Source organism: Anoplopoma fimbria, chromosome 1 (genome assembly GCF_027596085.1).
Source record: "Anoplopoma fimbria isolate UVic2021 breed Golden Eagle Sablefish chromosome 1, Afim_UVic_2022, whole genome shotgun sequence".
NCBI lineage: Eukaryota > Metazoa > Chordata > Actinopteri > Perciformes > Anoplopomatidae > Anoplopoma > Anoplopoma fimbria.
The window spans coordinates 3917327-3934097 of NC_072449.1; the positions used below are offsets into that span (position 1 = coordinate 3917327).

Sequence of the window (16771 nt, forward strand, 5' to 3'; positions counted from 1 at the left end):
CTCTGTTTAATGACTCATTTGAAATAATGCTGCAATAACCTCAATGTTTCCACGTAGTTTTTAATAATTGTTTGGATGTTTAAGTGCCTTTTAAGCCTCATATTTATTAATCTCAGGGTTTTATGACTGAAAAGAGTCTTTTTCTCCTTAAATATGTTTTTGTAATCTCAATTGTAATTTAAACGAACGCATTGTGTAATGATGAGTAAATGAAGAAACACCACACAGTAAGGAAAAAATAAAGTCAATGCTTTATTAACCTCAGGTATGTCACATATGACCACATAGAAAAAAAATATATTTAATAAATAAAAACACAAGTGAATCTATGGGATCCAACACTGATTTTGGTTGTGTGTGTGTGTGTGTGTGTGTGTGTGTGTGTGTGTGTGTGTGTGTGTGTGTGTGTGTGTGTGTGTGTGTGTGTGTGTGTGTGTGTGTGTGTGTGTGTGTGTGCATTGAAAGGCTGGTGAGTCACATGTACAGGTTGTAAAGTGTTGTTGAACAACAAACTCATTTAAAAAAAACTGAAAAAAGCATCAAATGAATGTCCAAACACTCATATTTCTGCTAATAAATAGGAACATTTTTGTAAACCTACAGAATAACTGATGTTTTATTCTTCAAAATACTTTATTCTCCCCCTTCCCTCCACCAAAACATTATATATACTATATATTTATATCTATCTTTAGCCTTCTTTATATTCCTTCTGCAGTTTTGGCGTCACTTTCTTCAGTTTCTGGGTTCAGGGAGCTCAGCAATTTCATCACCGCCTCACTATCAAAGCCCTGCATTTGTGTTTCTCCTCCCCTCTCCTCCCCCTCCGACTGTCTCTTTTCATTTTCGCTTTTATCTGAGTCCATTTGATCGAAAAAAGCCTGAAAGGCCTGTTCGAACGAGCCCGTCGCTCCCTGTCCCGCCTCGTCACGCTTCTGGCTCGCCTTGTTGTTCCTGTACGCCGGCTTCTGGTACCGCGCCAGCATCTGAGCCGCCAGATAGGCCGCCAGCTCGTCCTCGTCCACGCTGTCGTCGTAGTCGTCCGTTAGTGCGACGGGAGGAGGGCGCCGTTGCGTGGGAGCGGGTTCCCTCGAACGCCCGGCGGGCAGAGTGTGGAGTCGTGACAGTGAGCTTTTGTACTGCTTCTGCTTCCTGACGGGAGCTCGGTCCTCCGCGGCCCCCAACCCCAGGATGTTCAGTATCTCTTCCGTCCTCCGCTCCTCGGGGCTCTTTTGTCTGTCGGGAAAACGCCTGCTGTAGAATTTAGCTTCGGGAATCTTGTGCGTCTTCCTCGGGGAAATCTGAGAGAGCTTGCTTTCTGCTCGGGATAACCCGTTGCTCTTTCGTGACATGTCTTGGTTCATGGTTTCTCCGGTTCTGAGCATGTCCACCAGGTCCTCGGGTGGGATCTGGTATTTCTGTGAGATCTGGATGAGCTGGTAGATGGCCCGTGGATCCACGTTGTCTCTGTACTGCGTCTGAGCCGCCCTCCTCTCTGCCCTCTTTTTCTCCTCTTCCTCTATCTCTCGTTTATGCTCCTCCTCTTCCGTTTTCTCCAGCACTTTCAGGAGGTAGTAGTCTACCAGTTTGGCGACGTCGTCCGGGTCGTTCGACCTCTTGACCGGGTAGCTTTCACCGTCGTCCTCTTCGTCGTCCTCATCGGCTTCCTCGTCGTTGTCGTCGACGTAATCGAGCCCTCTGTTTGCCTCGTGTTTGTTGTCTTCCTCTTCCTCCTCCTCCTCTTCCTGATCGTGTAGCAGACCCCAGTCTGAGAGATCCCCGTCTTCGTATCCCACACTCCTCACGTTAAACATATCATCATCGCCCGCATCCTCCTCCTCCTCCTCCTCCTCCATGTCATCGTCCTCGTCCTGGCGCCTGTGCACGCTCTTCACACTGGTCATCTTGTCCAGCTCGTCGAACACCGACTGCAGGGTCGCCAGGTTCTGCGGCGTGTACTTCTCCTCCACGTTCTCGTTGGTGCGCTTGAAGGGGCTCTCGCGCTCCGGGTCCTCTTCCTCGTCCCCCTCGCCCTCCTCCTCGTCCTCAAACAGCAGCGGCAGCTTCTTGTGAGGCAGGATGCTGTGCTGCTTCTGCTGCACCCTGGGATACGTGCCGTCCGTCGTGCCTGCACCATCGGCGCCGGGGCGGACGGAAGCCGGCTTGGAGGCTCTCTCCGTCTGCTGGAGGGTGCTGAGAACGGCCTGGAGCAGCTCCTCGCTCTTATCCTCCCTCCCCTCCTCCTCCTCCTCCTCCTCTTCCTCCTCCTCATCTTTGCTCTGCGTAGGGTTGGAAGCCAGCCTCAGCATGGCACGCAGCTTCTCAGCGTCATCCAAGGCGTCGTACCCTGCAGCGAGGGGGCCGTGCTGCTGGGAGTCGGTGCCGGTTCTCTGACGGAGGCTCTCGATGTACTCCAGAGCTTTGAGCATGTCGACGTTGGGAGTCTGGAGGACGTCGCCCCTCTGGGAGTCTGACTCACTTCCTCGCAGTCTGTGCTCTCTGAGAGAAGCCCCGTGTGCGGCCGGGGAGCCGAGGAAGAGGAGGATCAAGAGGAGGTTGGCAGAACAGAGGAGGAAAGGTCTGGCGGAGCTCTGGAGGAGTGACGGCATGGTGACGCCTGCGGAGAGAAGACAAAGGAGACTCATGTCAGCACTGACCTTTACACGTTAAGCTAACAGGTTCCCAGCCGTTACCGCTCTGGCATTTCTCAAATGTCATCTGCTCTTATCATCACTTTAAATGTCCGCTCTGATGATAACATCACAGACCACGCAGACATTTGTATTGATCCAAAGGCAGGAGGTTTTAGAATCTGATTGGAGACTTTTTTTCTCCGGTGTAAACCAGCTTTAATATCTCAATTCATCTTTACTATAATTCTATTTAATATCTGAACTGCCTGACAAAAGCCAGGTAAATAAAAAAAAAACAGTTCCTCGTTTGGCAGACTTACTTAAATCCTGCTTGTTGTATTTTAATTCCAATATTTTAATAAAAGAGTTTTGGTCATGATTTATGCAGCTCTTACAGTTTGCATCAAAGCAAAAATGACAGATCTGAAAAAAATATTGCTGAGAAGAAACTGCTGATCAACCTTCTAATTAATAATAATAATGATAATGAAAAAAATATATAATTAATATAATTATAATAAACCCAGTTTCTACATGCGGTGGACTTTGTTTAACTTGAATCATGCTTGTTTTAATTCCAAAATATATTAAAAATTTTATTTGTCATGATTTAAGAAGCTTCAATCAAAGCAAAAATGTAAAGATTTCTGAGAAACAATTGGTTCTCAACCTTCTATTTAATAAGAATAATATTAATATTAATAAAAAGGACACATTTCTGTGTCATCAGTGTCTGTATCTCCTCCGTTCCCCCGCCTGTTGCTGCTGTTTGAGGACCACTCTGTTTGCCAGCAGCAGTAACAGCAGTGGCATTCAGCTCCCGTACAAATCTCATTAGTCCTCAAATTGCTGCTCTCCGTGAGTCACGGCCCCGTTGTCTAGGTAACCCGGTTCGTTCTCATGGAACCTTTCCTTTAACCGATGAAAACCTCTCAACCCCCAATTATCACTGTTTATGCAAGCTTTAGATGATTTCCTGTTTTTCTGGGCTAATATGATACATGCATGCAAAATGCATTAAAAACATGTTTTTGATGCATATGCATGCATATATTTCATTTTTTTCTTCTAAAACAGGATGCAAATAGGAAAGATGCATAACACACCAGATGCATAAAAAAAAATTTGCTCCCCTTTTTTTTTTTTTATCTATTTACTTTTTTTCTTTAGTTTTTCCAAAACCTGAATTTAAATTGCAAAAAACTTCTTTTTTTCAAGCAATTATAAGCTACAAAATAAATAAGTGCATGCAACTGTGGATCATCTGAAGCGCAATGAGAACAAAGAAGCTGCGGGTCGACCTCTTCTCCTCAGCAGCCCTGGTGCATCAGGTTGGTAAAGAGCTACAGAAACAGAAAGTAACTTAAAAAAAAACCCCAACTAAACCTCTCTGTTTATACCTGTGAGAGTAACCAAACCCCAGAGTGGAGGTGTGCCGTGGCTCGTGCAGTCAATAACACCAGAGTCTTACCTTTTCTTGTATTTTAGTCTCAGTGCAGCGTCGTGAGTGAGCTGAGCATCTCTCTGTGTGGCGGGTCTGGTTTCAGCACCGCGGACAGCTCCTCCTGCTATTAGAGGAACCACCTGACTCGTGCGTCAGAGGATGATGGAGGAGGATACGCAACCGCACACACACACACACACACACACACACACACACACACACACACACACACACACACACACACACACACACACACACACACACACACACACACACACACACACACACATACTCATTCATTTGAGTCAGCCAAACGAAATCTGCTTCTCCCTCTTTGAAGATGAGCTGAAACTAGTTCTGACCCAGAGCATAATAATGGCTTCTGTCGCAGCTTGTGATGAAATGAATGAATTCATTATGGGGCTATATTTAGGACCATTGACTGACTGGAAGGCTGATAAGACTGTTTAATATGAATATTGTGAGGTTTATGAGCTTGTTTTATGAAGGTTTTATGAAGAGGACATGTAGGCATTTTGTTAAATACCGTAAGTCGACACATGCTTTTCCAGGGGTGAAATAAACTAACTTATTGCCCCTTTAATGCTAAATAAATGGCGTTTAATTGCAGATAAAAGCAAAATAAATATTTTCTTTTTATTCTTTTTGTTTCTTCATTGCATTTAAGGCTCATTGTAATGTTCCCCTCACTGTAGTGTCTGTTGAATGGCCGTTGTCAGTGACGGCTGTTGTGTCTCTGCTGCAGCACTCAGAGTCAGAGAGGCGGGTTGAAGCCCACCGATGACTCACATACGGACTCCGCCAAAGCCCGAGACGGGCGGGGTGACAGAGGGACTGCAGAGGGGTGTGTGTGCATGTGTGTGTGTGTGTGTGTGTGTGTGTGTGTGTGTGTGTGTGTGATGTGTGATAGATAGAGAGAGAGAGAGAGAGAGAGAGAGTACTTCTTTCGTCAGCAAGCCTGCACTGTGGTCTCTATTTTTGGCTGCTTGTCAAATCCTGTCTGGTACAGATCAGTGTGTGTGTGTGTGTGTGTGTGTGTGTGTGTGTGTGTGTGTGTGTGTGTGTGTGTGTGTGTGTGTGTGTGTGTGTGTGTGTGTGTGTGTGTGTGTGTGAGAGAGAGAGTGTGTGTGGGCTGCTGGAAGTTTCATTCATAAATTCCCCCTTCGTCGTCGTGTTTGAAGTGAGCTCAGGCTATCCTCCACTGACCTGCTTCTCTGATATTCTGAGGAATATTTTCCTGTCTTGTTTTCAGCTTTGTCACAGTTGCAGTGTATAAATACTTCTCTGTGTACAGAAAAAAGAGATGTTTTTGACATATTTAGGTTTGACATTCTACTCACAATGAAGCACAAAGCGTAAACAACAGAATCTGTGATTGTGTGTGATCGGCATGAAATCTATATTTCTGGTTTTGGAGCTTTTAGTACAATATCTTACCTTTGATAAAATGTTCTTTAAGGGAACCGACATGTTCTGGTTCTGAGAAAATTACAACCCAAATTGAATCTTTTTTTTTTTCTGGTGCTTTGAAAAGCACTTTGTGTGGAGACAAAGAGCGATGAGTCATACGCTCACATCCTCTCAAACTTATTAAGGCTCTTTTAAAAGGCTCAGTCTTGTCACATTTGCTGCTTATTATGGATTCATATTGAGGCACATCAAATATTTTGATGTCTTTTTATTTTTATTTTGAAGGACCGCATTGAGAGAAACCTTCATTAGAATAAAAATCGGCCTTTTTTTAATGTTGTCATACCAGACATTTAAGAACCAGGAGACCAAAAGAAACCAGGACAAAAGAGCTGATTTCAATCTCGGCCTAATTACATTTCTCCCTCATGACTAATACACACACACACACACACACACACATGCATGCACATACACACACAGAGTGCCAGTTTTGTACTGATAAAGCCCGAGCTGTCTGGCTAATTGCTTGTGGTTGTGCCTCTGTGGCAGGATTACTGGTAAACAGAAACCAATTACAGCTCAGTCCCGCCCCCACTTCCACAGTCCTGTCCACTGGAGGAAGAAAAAAAAAAACACAAGGTTTTACTCGGGTCAAATGAGAAGTTTCTCGCAGGCAATTAGTAGTTTCTTCCTGTTTCGCACACAGCGGTGGGGGTTTGACTGTTTTGGGTCACATATATTCTGAAACTTTCCCAGCACAAGAACTGGTACATTTACTGTCACCTGAGGTTATAATCTCATCATGCAGAATGTTAATTGGATAGTGTGCCTCTTTATTTGTTTTTTTATCAGTTAATCCTTCACCCATGCTTAATAATAAAGAATAAAAAAATAGTATCAAGATGGAATCTATTTCATCTTGTCAAAGTTCATTTTTCCAGCTCAAGGTCCACTTACTAGCTTTCTTTCTGGGGCATTCTACCCTAAGACCAGCAGAAAAAATCTTGCAAAAATACAATTGTAAAAAATACATACTTCATCAGTTTTTTTAATCTCCATCTGCTGATGAAGACCTTGTAATAAGGTTGAAAGCTCCAGAAAAATACAGTAAGTGGACCTTTAAAGCTAAATCTTTAAGCCTAAAGCGACAAGGTGTTTTAAAAGTACTATGTATGAATTTCAACATCAGACCCATCTCCATAGCAACCATCAACTGATCAAGACGAGTTGGGATCATTATGTCATAAATGTATAAATTTGTCATGATCTTGGGTTATGTTTCCTGTTTTATTTTGAAGTTCCTTGCCTCTTGTGTTTTGTTTGTCTGTTTCCTTGGATTTTGGATTTAGATTTTGGATTTTCTGTTGTTCTTTTTTGGGATATTGGTGGTTTATGGACTTTTTGTTTTAGTGTTTTACTTTGATCTTCTGATTGCCTTTTTGACTCACCAGCCTCACATCCTGTGTAAGTTCTGGTTGGACGTTTTATTTTTAAAAATCACCTTTAATTAACCTCCTACTTCCTGTGTGTGTGTCTGCATTTGGGCATTACTCTATTTTTTCCAGAAGAGACACAATTATTATAAAGAATTTCTAATGATGGATGGGCAAATGCACATCCTCTGGTTGGTGTGATTCTAAATCTGATTGTAGCTGATTGAGAAAATATTGTTTTGAGGGATTTTACAACACTTTAAAAGCTTTGTGTGTCATTTTTAAATGAATTAATGAATAAATCATGATGTTTTTTGGGGTCTCGGACCCATCATAGCATCCATTAGTGCTCTTTACACACAAACACTCACCTCTCCTGGTCAAGAGCATCATCTCCTCTTCCCCTCTGGACCTTTTCCTTCTGTGTGTTTGTCCCTGGCGACTGAGCGGCTGCTGCCCATTCATTACCACCGAGCCTGACAGCCAATAATTCTGCTCTCTAACTCAGGTTGTCAGAAGCACAACGTAGAGAGAGAGAGAGAGAGGTTGTGAATGGGTCTGCAGGGTTTGACGTCATCCTCTTTTCTCTGGTCGATTATGTGTGTGTGTGTGTGTGTGTGTGTGTGTGTGTGTGTGTGTGTGTGTGTGTGTGTGTGTGTGTGTGTGTGTGTGTGTGTGTGTGTGTGTGTGTGTGTGTGTGTGTGTATGTATGTGTGTGTGTGTGTGTGTGTGTGTGTGTGTGTGTGGAAGCAGGTGTGATGCATCAATTTTTGCTCTTTTGTGAAATGTGAGATGTGGCACCAGAGTCTCCTCCGAGGCTTTTATAGCACACCGGGGCAGATTTGTCACCGATCCCCGAAATGATAAAATAAACAATGAAATCATCCTGTTCCCAAAAAAACACATTTCTCATAAGACTACTAGACGAAGAACACAAAGAGCCTGACGTTTATTAAATGTTTGTTATGTGTCACAACCAGTTAAAGACTGCAGGGACCTCATTTTAAAAGTACTTTATCCCCCAAAAACACCATTTTATGTAACAGTGCTCAAACCCCATTGTAACGTCCTGATGAGCAGGAAAGGCCCGCCGCAGGTTAAAGAATGATTTAGGAGCATGAGTCACTCGGTTTGCCATCGCTTTGTGGGGAGAACACAGCAGAAAGCAATCAGACCACTTTGGCTAAATTAAATCAGCAGGTGATTTGGCACGTATGAGAAAATTAAAACATGGGCCTACATGATGAGGTCCGACTGAGATCTGTATCACCACACATAAACATTCATAGCTCTGTTTACAGCTCAAACCATTAGTAAATAGCACATCAGATTAAATGTATCACTCCTTGAATGTTTCAATAAATAACCATATTTTAAAAGAATTGTTAAAACACCATCTCATTATCATGAAATGTTAATCTTATTCTTTCTCCTCTATTGCTACTTTTCTTTTATTAACAGTTTTATTTCATTTTAGAACATTTTATTTCAAAAGACTTGCTGTATTTACCTTTGCTAAGGTGCGCAGTATTTTTCTCGCAAGCCGATTAAAGCTAACTGGGCTGTTTCTGGAGGGGACTCTTAAAGAGACAGGCACCTAAAACTGAGCGTTTCAGCCCGAGGGCGAATACAGTTATAGTCAGACAGACAGTGTGAGAAAAATAAAGTGTTTTATAAACATTAAAGCATGTAAACATGTTCTAGTTGGAACCCCAAATAAAAGTATGCACATGAAAATGAACATGATATGTCCCCTTTAATACATCCATGATGTAACCCCTTAAAACACAACGATACTACTTTGGTCAAGTCAACGCGTTTCCACAAAACCAACCTGGTTTCACGTCAGTGTTGTTCTATGTTACTGTAACTATAGTTGAGGTTTCTGCTAAGTTTACTTCCGTTCACCTGTATAGAACAAGATGTCTCGTGTTGGTTTTTTTAGAAGACAATGTTCTCTTTTCTTTACCTCCTACTCATTCGCGTCTATTCTCGGCCACTCTTCATCAGCGTTGTCACAACACATCATACAGCGACTTGGCTTCACCGCTGTTATGGCACACGATGTTTCTTCTCTCTTTCTAGTCCCCGTCTTTCTTTTGCCTAAGACGTTTGATGAGACCCAGAAAAAAACCAGGGAATATAAAAAATAAATAAATAAAACACTGATGAAGAGAAGTTGTCTGAAGGGCTTATAAAGAAAGGGAGCACATTTTCTTTATATCCTGGTTTTATGGAGCTCTGCATCTTAACACATTAGCATGAATTCTCATATTTTTGCTGCCGAGTTACACCATTAGGGTTCACTGCATTTTGAGGAATATAAAAGAAAAACATCCACATTTTGTTCATGTTCCTAAGCTTTGATGTTGCCGTTTTTTGAAAAAGACCTCCGCTTCATTCCTCCGGTCTTGAAGTCACAGAGCAGATGTTGTGCTGTCGGCACGTAAGGGGGCTCAATGGGGGGGTTCTGGAATAAACCATGTTGCATTACAGAGGAGAAAAAGAGGAGATGGAGTCACAGAGGATGGTTTACTGTTCTGCAGGGATAAAACCAGTAAGCCCCAGTTTGAGCTCTCTGGCTTCCTGGTTTACTTACAGGGAGTTCACCCTCTTCCTCAGAGCCAGAGTGGATAGCAATAAGACAGACACTGAGATGTGTTTGTTTGTTATGTTCGTAATGTTGTGTTAATATGCAAATTCTTTTTTATTTTCATGCTTTGGCAATATTGTTTTTTTCTGACACTTTCATGCAAATAAAGCCACATTGAATGGAAATATATTGACACTGGATAACCCATAGTATACACTGTGCCACTGGAAAAAAAAAATCAGCTGTGAAACTGTGACACAAAGCAGTGATTGGGTTACAATGTAGTTAATATATAATATATATTTAAATTCAGTCAACAAGAATCAGCTTGAATCATAACTTTAGCTAAATTCTGTTGCTCAACCTTTACCTCAACCTTTATTTCAGTGTTGCTCTCTTTGTCCTGAAGCTCCTACAAGCTAAACTTTTTTTCATTCCTTTTCATAAACTTGCCGCAGATCTGGTATCTGTTGCTTCTGGTTATTGATTATCTCTCTCTCTCTCGATTCCCAAAGCTCCCACTGCACAGAATCTCTTGAAATATTTATAATCAGCTATTTCTTTTTCATCAGGTCGACATAGCGGCAATCAGATCCAACTCTCTGGCCCTGAACCAGTCTGTGGTGCAGATTACCTCTTAGATATGAATATAAATAGATATTAAATTATAATTGAATCTCTATTTTTCCTTTTCCAAATGTGTCATCTGTGATGCACCGTAATATTCAATTACTGCATTCTGTTTTCGCTTTTAGATCATTCCGAGTAGAGACTGCTATGAGTTTTTATTGTTTCTTCGTTGGATACATGATGCCGTTTTTTATGCTGCTATTTAATTTCATTCACATCATGAGTGGCATCTTTTCAGCTGCACACCGACAACAGAGGTTCTCATGTGATATATTGTCCCATCACTCTGACAAGAAGCTGTCTGCAGGGAGCGACTTACACTGTTTTGATGTACGGATTCAATAAGGTCGGGAACGGAAGAGCAGTAGACCTCTTTTTTTAAGATATTTGTTTTCCTAATCTGCTAATGGTTTCCTATAAAACAAACCTTGGAGGACAATAGACACAGACAAATATGAAAACTGTTCTGCAGTCTAGTCAAACTATGCTTTATTCTAAAGGACCTCTACCAATTTTTACAGGGATTTGGACATTTAGGGTGATACTGATTTCTGTGCCTGATTACCAACGTCATAATGAGAACACAGACCACACAGGGAGCCACATACTCTTCGAAGCTCGGCCAACCTGCTGATGTGTTTCTGCCATGAAAGCCTCGGCTCATGTGGCGCTGGCCTTTAACTCTCCCTAAGGTGGCTGAGTGTGCATCTTTAGATCTATTCCTTCATGTTCGTAGTGGCGTCAATGTATGCTATTAATCTTTCCTGCTGGAGTCTCACCCAGCATGCATCGGGTGAAAGTGCAGGGAAACCATGCTGCTACGGAGCCTAGTTCTCTGTTTGCGCAGTTTAGAATGATTACTCAAAATTAGGAGTAATCTTTCACAACTTATTTTTCAGACAGAAGTAGATAAAAGCAGGCTTATTGTTTCTTCACAGTGACCATTGATTTTGCATCTGAAATGAAAACTATCACCATAAACGATGTACCACCATGAGCTGTTGCCGGCTGACTTTTTTGTAAGGTCACTCGTTATAAAATGAGAACTTTGCAAAGCTTTAATACTATTGAAGGCTACATAGAAATCATTGACAGGGCTGCACGACCCAGACAATAGGTCAGTATCTAAGCTGAAGGTAGAAGTCATGGAAATAAAGAAGCAGCATTGTTTTTGTATTATAGAGCTAGTTAGTTATAGAAGTAGGTTAAGAGTTTGTTTTAGTTTAACAAGTGACAGTAACAGGGTCACTGGTCAAACCGAAACACCCGAGCACTTTGATTGACCAGAGGAACATAGCTGCTTTCAGTGTTGGTAAAGATAAAAAGAATATTTCTGAAACAAAGCAGTTTGCTTAATTTATTCACAAAAAAAAGCCTTGACGCCGTTCAGTCTCACGCCTCAAGTTCGACATTTCCGGCATCGCCATCTTGGATTTCTGCCAATCACAAGGTAGCCCTAGCAACCCCTGTTTTATGGTCTATTTTACTTTAAAATTGGACCATAATTTGCTAAATGAACATCATGCTGTCTTGAATAAGACTCGAAATTAACGATTAAGACCATAAACTCATATTTACAATGTTTATTGTGGTAGTAAATCAAGTGAGAAGTAGAGTCATTTTCTCAAAGACTTCCCTAAAACCAGAGGAGTCGCCCCCTAATGGCCGGGAGAGATAGTGCTAGTTTAAGACACTTCCGGAATGGCTTGACCTTTCAGAACCAGATGTCGCCGCCAGGTTCGGCCGTTATTTACAACTGAAACCTACTCCTGTGCCAGTTTCTCCTCAAAAAGTGCCAATTATAACTACAGGTATGTGGCCAACACCCAAAACAAACTGTTGCTAACTTTTGAAAAAATATTTTCAACTGTCAGTTGGATATAAACTGTCAACTCTTTGACAGGATAGTGAAATCACGTCAATTTTCAACACTAAGACCCGTCGTCAACGGCTGAAATCATCAAAAGTACGCTAATTTACAATTGTGGACTGTAGTTGACTATTTTAATATTATTGTTATAGTTTTGGATGTACAGTTGGATGATATGCTGATGTTCCTACAACTGCCATCTCTGTGTGTGTGTGTTGTTTATATGTTAGGCATGTTGAAGCCGGTGTCCACACACTTGATTAATGCTGCTTGTGTCAGCTGTTTGTGTGTGTGTGAATATATGGTTCATGCCTGTAACGTGGCCTCTGCCGATGATGTATGAGGTCTTGTATGATTTAACTGTGGTGTGTTCAGGGTCAACATATCCCTCTTGGAACAAATTGTCCCTCGTTGAATTACGTTTATACTTTTATTTTATGTACCTGATATTTTGTCCCCTTCTCTACTCAGAGTGGACAAAATATGAGGAACACTTTACAATATAACGTCTAATTCAACCACACCGCAAGATACAACCTAAAGAATTACCATATACTCAGTGCTGCATTTACTTGTCACTGAATGCCATCATTAATATATCATGTTTGTGTGACTTGAGGTGTGAGCCACAAAATGTCAACACTGATTTAGGGAGCATTGCTGCATTCATTCCAACTTTTCTGTCCTCTGTCAACAAACACTGCCTCAAATAATCCTCTTTTTAAAAGTCAAAATGTTTGCAGGGTCAGTAGCAGCTTTCCGTCTCGCCAAACACACCCTCAGGTTTTTCCGGTGTTACCGTCTTCCCTCTGGACCAAAAAAACCCCTGCCAGAACACATTACATTCGCAGCAGTGACACTTCCTGTTTAGAAAGCGGTGTCTGAAACGCCACACTGCTGTCATACGGGAATAACATCAACCTGACAGTTCTAACACTTTTTAAGTGTACACATGCTCGGGCTCATTAGAAGCTGTTAAGATGCTTCAGTATGACTCAGTTCAGGTAAAGGACTTCCGCTGCCCTTTGTCCACATTTTTTCATGTACGGAAAGATTCAACAGGTGATTACAGCAGCATGACCTGTGACCTTGTTGTTGCGCCACATTTCAAAATTTCATCAGTTGGATTCTGGCAGAGACTTTGTATCATATTTTAGTTATTCATGCAAAAATACCACATAAATAATCTCTCTCATTTTCAGAATGATTCTGACTTGCTCTGAATATATGGAAAAAATATGGAAAAATATGGAAAAATATGGAAAGATATGTTTTTTATTAGGTCTAGGCAATATGTCTTACTACAATTTTCTAAATCACAGGAGGCACGATGTTTATTTGAGGCGAAATGTGAGTCAAAATATAATTTTAGATTAAAGATTCTGGTGCTGCAGAGATGTCCTGGCCTACACATCATATTCTACAGTCTTAAGAAAACATCTTTGTTTGGTACAGATCCCCTCACACCATCACATGACAATCAATTCAATAAAAATGAGAATAACGTTGCTAAAATTGCTTTTTCTCTAATATCGCAAATCAGCTTGTTAGCTAGCATTAGCTTACCAGACTGTTTTTGAGGACTAGAGGAGGATAAGCTAATGCTAATAGCTGTCTGCAAGAAAGATGGCTAGATTTGCCTGAAGGGCGATTTTTCAATGCACATTACGCTAAATAATTGTCCTTTTAATCGACATTACATTACATTAAATTATGACACAGTGATAGGATACATGTAAAATAAATGTATATAACAATATGTATTGTATTATATTATTATATAAATCTTCCGCACTGGACCACAAGAGCTCCCACCATGCTGATATGTATTTGTAAGTGATTGTCCCAGAGGCATGCAGAAAGGTGCCTCTCCCTCTGTAATAAACCTGACCACAGGGAATCAATTCTGGAAACAGATTGGGCAATTTCAAATTCCCATAAAGCCGTGCGTCACTCAGAGCAAAGAGTCATGCAATGTTTTGATTCCAACCAAACCCTTTTTTTTCTTTTGCAGATGATTTCCCACATTAGTCCCTCCTCTCAGGCCGGAGACATGTATGATTGGAATCCACTCTGACATTCAGTGTTTGTGGGGTAATTTCTCAAAGCTCTTTTGTTTTCGGTTTATCCAGCCCCTGCACCTTCTCGGTGACGGTGAACGATGACGAATGGCTCCTTTAATTGCCGGTTAAACTGGGCCTGAGCCCGGCGGTTTGCTGAGTGCCCAGAGAGAGAGAGACAGGAAGCAGCATTAGGACTGCGGCTGTCTGCAGCATCCATCTGTGACATCGGGCGGGTTAGAGAGGGAGGGGAGAGAGGGGCGTCTGGATGCTCGGCCGGGATGACTCATAGGTCAGGTTTTGTGTAAGTGAAATGGGAAAGCGTATGTGTGTGTGTGTGTGTGTGTGTGTGTGTGTGTGTGTGTGTGTGTGTGTGTGTGTGTGTGTGTGTGTGTGTGTGTGTGTGTACCTGAAATCACATCGCCGCATCTGCACATTATGCAAAGTTGTGCCTCGGTGTTGATTTGTTTCTGAGGGAGAGCAGAAAGCTGGTCCAGGTCCCTCCGCCCCTCCGCTCCGTGTCGTCAGAGCGTGAATCATTCACTGACTGCGGTTTTTACAACAGCTGATTATGAAAATGCATCTGCGTGAAATGCCTCTCTGATGGAGGATTTACATTTTCACAACACACGCACTTTCGGCGCGAGTCCGTCTCCATTTTAACCGCCCCTGATTAATCTGAATTTACTGCCAGCATTCTGTATTTTACAAGAGTCTGATAGCAAAGGTCTGGACAGAAGCATTAAATGGATCATTGGTTCTGGTGCTGCATGAGCTACAGCGAGCATTACGAAGCACGGACCTGATTCACTTCTTTAGACTACGATGATCGCGTTCCCAATATTCACGTTTTGTTCTCTTACGCAGCTTTTATCATTTTTTTTTTTAAATGTGTAAAATTAACCTTGGCTAATAGTGGCAATAACCATAGACTGTATATAAGAAGTATACGTAGTCATCGTGACGTCACCCATTGGTTGATGGACTGCCGTCGCCATCTTGGATTATGGCCGTCGCCATGTTGTTCACAACCAATGAACGTAAGTAACCATATTTGGAAAGTGGAGGAGTTACGTAGACACGACATATACGGATCTGGTAGTGGTAGCGACCTGTCAATCATAGTAAGCCCCGCCCTAAAGCATACCCTGCCTTATGGTCTATTTGGCTCTAAATGGAGCATAATTTACTAAATGAACATCATGCTGTATTGAAGAAGACTTGAAACTAGAGATTGAGACCATAAACTCATGTTTACAATGTTTACTGAGGGAATAAATCAAGAGAGAAGTAGAGTCATTTTCTCATAGACTTCTATACAACCAGAGGAGTCGCCCCCTGATGGACAGGAGAGAGAATGCAGGTTCAAACCACTACTGCATTGGCATTCTTTCAGACCCGGAGATTGCTGCCTGATATAAATGTTATATACTTAAAATAACACATTTGTGTGTTTCCCCCTCTATGCAACACTTCACTTTTAGGAGTGTGAAGTTAGGCCTGAGTAAGTGGTGAGTGTGTGTGTGTGTGTGTGTGTGTGTGTGTGTGTGTGTGTGTGTGTGTGTGTGTGTGTGTGTGTGTTTGTAATGTGGCTCCCATGAGCATCACAGCCAGTCCAGTGACATTACATTATAGCCACTGCTCGGGAGGGCATCCATCCAAAGAAGCACTATCTTTTGGTCTCCATGGATACCAGCTGTGCACCTGAGCAAAGTGACATCCATTGTTGGAGGAGAGCGAAGGAGAGCATGGAGATGATGCATGAGATCAGCAGGTGTGTGTGTGTGTGTGTGTGTGTGTGTGTGTGTGTGTGTGTGTGTGTGTGTGTGTGTGTGTGTGTGTGTGTGTGTGTTCTGTTCTGTTGTTAGGGTTATATCAGTAAAAGCAGACCGTTCAATAAAACACACACACACACACACACACACACACACACACACACACACACACACACACACACACACACACTCCTCGTGCACTTTTCCCCTCTCACTCTCTCCAGTGACTCAGTATAATTCCAGTCATTTTTCTCCCCCTGTAATCAAACTCTTTGTGTGGGCATCAACATGACATGACACAAAAAGTACAGGGGGTCTCAGTTTCTCGTCCTCCCGTGCCGAGGAAGCTAATTGAATTCACAATGAACCTCCGTCAACACACCTCAGATAATCCAGTTTGTTTTGACACCTTCCAAGATGAATTCCTCCCACCCGCATTGTATATGTGTGTGTGTGTGTGTGTGTAGTTCTGTTTCACAGTAAGGGAGTCACGAAATGAAAAGATGAAGCGGCTAATGAAGATAGATGTCGGCCGAGTGTTTCAGGGGGCCCGGCGGCCGTCTGATGTGTGACAGGGGAGAAGAAAACGGATGTGAGTGCCGATTCTGACAGCCAAGAAAAGAACCAATTTGTTGGTCTGCCCCGGGTGTTTTGTTCGCTAAATGATTTCCTGACTGGTCGAAACATCCTGTGGAGGAGGATTAGAGAAAACAGGAGTTTAACAATCCCTGGCGAGGCTATACAAGAGCATCCAGTATTTGCTTAGAATGAGGCAAAGTCAGTTTTTAATGTTCAATCATTTGTTCAGTGTGGGCATCTCTTATTTGGGCTCCATTGATTTGGTTTACATATCGATCTTTGAGAGCCAGGCTCAAGTGGCTTTAAACCCGTGCAGACAT

The 16771-nt window shown here is 42.3% G+C and overlaps 1 protein-coding gene across 1 annotated transcript; it reads right to left on the reverse strand.

Annotated features, from left to right (window-relative positions):
* Window positions 1–701: 701 nt before the first annotated feature.
* On the reverse strand, window positions 702–2609 carry scg2a (secretogranin II a). The gene has a single exon (XM_054605130.1). It carries the CDS (start codon window positions 2607–2609, stop codon window positions 702–704), a length of 1908 nt encoding a protein of 635 aa, XP_054461105.1.
* Between the last annotated feature and the right edge of the window lie 14162 nt (window positions 2610–16771).

Bases quoted from the DNA above. Each gene is read 5' to 3' on its own strand.
- scg2a (XM_054605130.1), bottom strand. From the start codon at position 2,609: ATGCCGTCACTCCTCCAGAGCTCCGCCAGACCTTTCCTCCTCTGTTCT.